We start from the raw sequence: 3,975 nt of genomic DNA, 5'->3' as shown, positions 1-3,975 counted from the left end.
AGATCAAAATGTTCGACGTAAGAACGAAAGGCTTTTGATAGCGTCGCAAAATGTCTTTTTAATAGCCTGTAAAATCACTAGTAACTATTAACATTTCAATGCACATTGTCATTTTCATTTAAGAATGCATACGATCTCAAGTGTGTGCAAAAACTAAATAAATAAAACACAGAGACAGTCTCTTTCTCATAATAAGAATTCATTGTGAAAAAATTTTTTTATTTGTTCTATAGACTGCAAACGACAGTCACCTTCGTGAATTATACATAAGAGCATTCCATAGCATGGAATCTCGTTTGGACACGATTTCCGGGCTGAAAAAGACGGTACAGGGGCATTACGGTTTTTTCGTCAGCGCGACGCTCGCTCGGCGCGCGTTGAGATCAACTCTGATCCAAGAGCGATGCTCCTTAAAAGAGCTACCTCTGCCGCAGACCTTCACGATGGTGGCTTTGCCCATGGCCAATTCCTGCCCTTACAAAAAGATTATTAACCTAACGTACGTTCCAAGAAACTTTATGCACGGTCGCATTAACTCCTTCCGGTAAAATGACGAGTGTAGCTTGTCATTAGGTTTATTATTAAATCGTACCGGAAGGGGTTAATATTCGTATTCGTAATCCAGGGTATTGCAGAAAAAATGTTAAAGCCAAAGAGTGGTAATTTTTAAAGAGTTACTAAACAATAATTTCCTTTGGCAAAATGCAAAGTGGGGAACGGCTTTTGAATTATTAACGAAAAACAGTGACACAGAATACGCATAGCCACGTGACTGAGCGCCAGCACATTGGTCAATGTTTTTCATTAATAATTCAAAAAGTGCGTCATTCTGTTTCATTTTCCCAGTGAAAATTGTTGTTCAGAAACACCTCCAGAATCACGCCTCTTCGGCTCAAACACTTTTTCTCAGTCTATATAATATTCGTTATTTGTATTCTTCCAGCATACTGAAAATACGAGAGCGTGGCGTTTTGAATCGGATAACAGAACGGATGTTGCCGGAAATGCCTAGGTGCAAGTCGCCCACGACTTTCCACAGCGCCAGGCTGGCCGACGTCTACTCAGCCTTTTTTATCCTAATCGCCGGATGCTTGTCAGCCATCTCGATTGGAATCGCGGAAAGGATTTGGAACAAGAGGCGGCAGATGAAAGAGACTATCGTTGGAGGGATGCGTCGGCATCACCTGATACCTTCGCGCTTTCCCCATTTCACGCATTTACCCCATTTCCCTTCCTTCTCTCATTTTTCTCATTTGCATTTACATCGAAACGCGCAGAACGATTTCTCCCAGGATCATGACAACAAACGCGTTGCGTCAAGTTCTGTAACCTTGGAAAATTTGCGAGCAAATGATTTGGAAATCGACGTGGAACCGGTGACGGGGAAACCTCGGTCGGAGTCGAGATTCTTTTGGAGAAGGCAAAACAATTCGAAAGGGGAGAACTGGTATCCGTTTTCGAGCCTCCACAGGGAAAAGCTCGGCAAGAATCAGAGGACCGGATCCACCGATAAGACGCCTTTCCCTTTCCACCAATAATCAATGCACGATTGCTTCCTTAAGCCTGTTGTATAACGATTTTAACCCGTTTGACATTCTCTAATTCATTATAATTTATTCAATGTCGACGGCAAGGTGCATGTAAAAGAATATGTAAATAAGTTCTCACAGAAAAATAGATCGACGAACACGGATAGCAATTTTTCACGTGTACGCTTTTTACAATAGGAATCGTCGTATAGTTTTTATAAAAAAAAAAGAGACTACTTCCGTTGCCTGCCGTACTCGCCGTACGCCGCGGTGATTTTCATCTTTGCGCTGTAAGTCTTGAACGGAGATTCGTATTTGTCCGTGTCCTCCATGCTCCTACAGTCCCTCAGAATTCCATGGTCGCTTCTAAAAAGCGCGAAGAATATTTTTCACACTCTTTCACTTATGATAAAGTCCATAAATATTCGTACACATCTCACAATCAAAAAAAAAAAGGTGGACGTATCGAAAAATATTGAATTTTCTGTTTATTCAAGTTCAAAGAGCCGGACGACGTCAAAACCTGCGATTTTCTCAACATTCAATCGTTTGTGGGAACATACTTAGGTTTGCAAAGAGCATGTTTGAAATTTTTATTAGAGAGCCGAATGAAAAACTTGTAAATTATGTCTTTTACATTTTCCTCATATCCGACGTACAGCAATTTCATTCTTATTTTTTGTAATACATGCATAGTCAACTAATCTTTCTAATATCAAAACAAAAATTAATTCAAGTTCAATATTAAAAGAGTTATTCATTTTTTAAATGTGTATGAATTTTCATGAACGCAGTAAATGAACTTTGTTCTCTACCGGCACATGACGACAGACAGATTAGGGTATTTTTCATCGTCGTTGCACCATTGCTGCCATTGCTCGTACAACGCTGCTTCACCGATTTCGTCCAAATAATAATGACAGTGGTGTTTCAATCTAAACGATATTCAATAAACAGATGCGTGTTACAATTAAAAAATTCTGTGTTACTGACTTTTTCGCCCAAAGCCCGTCCGCGGATGTGGTCACCATAACGGAACCGGGTAATCTGTCAGAAATGTACCTCGTCCCATCTACCTCGCGGAGACTGTAGCTGCTCAAGCGGTACAAATAATGTGTTTCTTGAGATGGTGGATCAATTTATTGCATATGATAACATATGATAGATGACACAATATTAATATAATACACTAGCATCCCCCGCGTCGCCACTTTCGGTTACATTTCGAGTCGCTATATGAAGAAGAGTTGCGAAAAAATGAAGAAAACAAACGAGGAAAGTCATAGCAGTGTAATTCACATTTCGGTACTGAAAGATATCGAAAATAGAGCAGCTATTCTATTGACACGCCTATATTACACGCTGTCAATTTGCAAGGTAGGAAAACTGAGGTCAGACACGGATTCAGGGTCAAAAATATTAAAACAATCGATTATTAACGTTAAAAAGAGTTAATTATTATATTGACATGTAACAACGTATGATAAATGATATATAATTTACAATTGGAAGGAGTGATCGCAGATGGCCCGCAGGAGAAGCTCGATCTCGGTGTCGTTTAAACAAGCGTTGGGTAACACTTCATGAACATCCAACAGTGTTTGATTTATCTAAGAAACGTATAAAATGTTGCTGACAAAAGTATATTTATTCCTGTTTTAAACACGTAAAATTTTTAAACAAATTTATAAAATGTAATTCAGATGTTTCAAGTTAAATTTTCCTTTTCAATGCTCCATTCAATTCCTCCTTTTAACGCAAAATACAATTAATGAATGAGACAAGGAAATGCACGTGACTAGCTGCCCCAGTCAGCACACCTTATGTATTTCCAACATGGATGCAAAGTTCTGAACGTTGCGTTACGCGATTGAGTCACATTATGAATCGAAAGGGGAGATAAAAAAGGTGAACCTTTTCTGCAATGGCAAGGCACATGCCGCACCGAACGCAGGCGGACGAGAAGTCGATATCCGTCGCGTCGCAAGATCGCGATCGGGTATACGGTATCTTCTGCACTATCCCAAACTCCGACGGATCGCAACTGTAATGATAATCGCTCGAATCCGTCGAATTCTCATCGATTGTGCTTAAAACCTGCTGGTCTTTTCGGCATCGGGCGGTCTTCTTCCTGCCGAAACACGTCGCTTGCGATATTAAAATCAGTAGAATGAACAACACGATCAAGACCTTTGCCCTCGTCATCCCCATTCGCCGAATGTCTTCTTCTCTGCTTCGCGTGGGTGCGATCGAAATTTCCAAACTCTTGCCTCATACAAAGTATTGTTAATAAGCGTGTATCAAAGGGAAAACTGGATAGAATAGGTTAATACGGCAATATTTATACAAAGGCGATAGGAGTAGTTCGAAACAAAAGAAAAACTTTCAAATTCGCTAGCCCAGCTCATTCAGAAGATTGGTCGTTCGGTCATCTGGTCAAGAATCG

General features: G+C 40.2%; 2 protein-coding genes across 3 annotated transcripts in view; one reads left to right on the top strand and one right to left on the bottom strand.

The window, feature by feature from the left end:
- Positions 1 to 2,507, top strand: part of LOC108630130 (uncharacterized) — a 7,033-nt gene extending 4,526 nt beyond the window's left edge. For both annotated transcript variants that reach the window (XM_026817813.1, XM_018033197.2), the window contains exons 8-9: positions 234 to 499; positions 944 to 2,507. In XM_026817813.1, coding sequence (XP_026673614.1) covers positions 234 to 499; positions 944 to 1,538 — 861 coding nt within the window. In that variant the 3' untranslated portion in view covers positions 1,539 to 2,507. The remainder of the gene's footprint in view (positions 1 to 233; positions 500 to 943) is intronic.
- On the bottom strand, positions 1,763 to 3,734 carry LOC108630129 (uncharacterized). Its single transcript, XM_018033195.2, has 5 exons — positions 3,444 to 3,734; positions 3,033 to 3,139; positions 2,523 to 2,621; positions 2,345 to 2,464; positions 1,763 to 1,895 (listed from the first exon to the last, which is right to left on the bottom strand). The coding sequence occupies exons 1-5, from the start codon at positions 3,732 to 3,734 to the stop codon at positions 1,763 to 1,765; spliced, it is 750 nt and encodes a 249-aa protein (XP_017888684.2).
- Between the last annotated feature and the right edge of the window lie 241 nt (positions 3,735 to 3,975).

Source organism: Ceratina calcarata, unplaced genomic scaffold, assembly GCF_001652005.2.
Source record: "Ceratina calcarata isolate Rehan_Ccalc_2016 unplaced genomic scaffold, ASM165200v1 scaffold7.2, whole genome shotgun sequence".
Taxonomy (NCBI): Eukaryota; Metazoa; Arthropoda; class Insecta; order Hymenoptera; family Apidae; genus Ceratina; species Ceratina calcarata.
This window is presented reverse-complemented; position numbering and strand designations above follow the sequence as displayed.

What these genes read in the sequence shown, in the direction of transcription:
- LOC108630129 (XM_018033195.2), bottom strand. Translation starts at nt 3,734, where the DNA reads ATGACGAGGGCAAAGGTCTTGATCGTGTTGTTCATTCTACTGATTTTA. An exon ending in GCCTTGCCATTGCAGAAAAG is followed by an intron (nt 3,140 to 3,443) that starts GTTCACCTTTTT and finishes TACGTTTCTTAG; the next exon opens with ATAAATCAAACACTGTTGGA. An exon ending in CTGTCTGTCGTCATGTGCCG is followed by an intron (nt 1,896 to 2,344) that starts GTAGAGAACAAA and finishes CGCGCTTTTTAG; the next exon opens with AAGCGACCATGGAATTCTGA.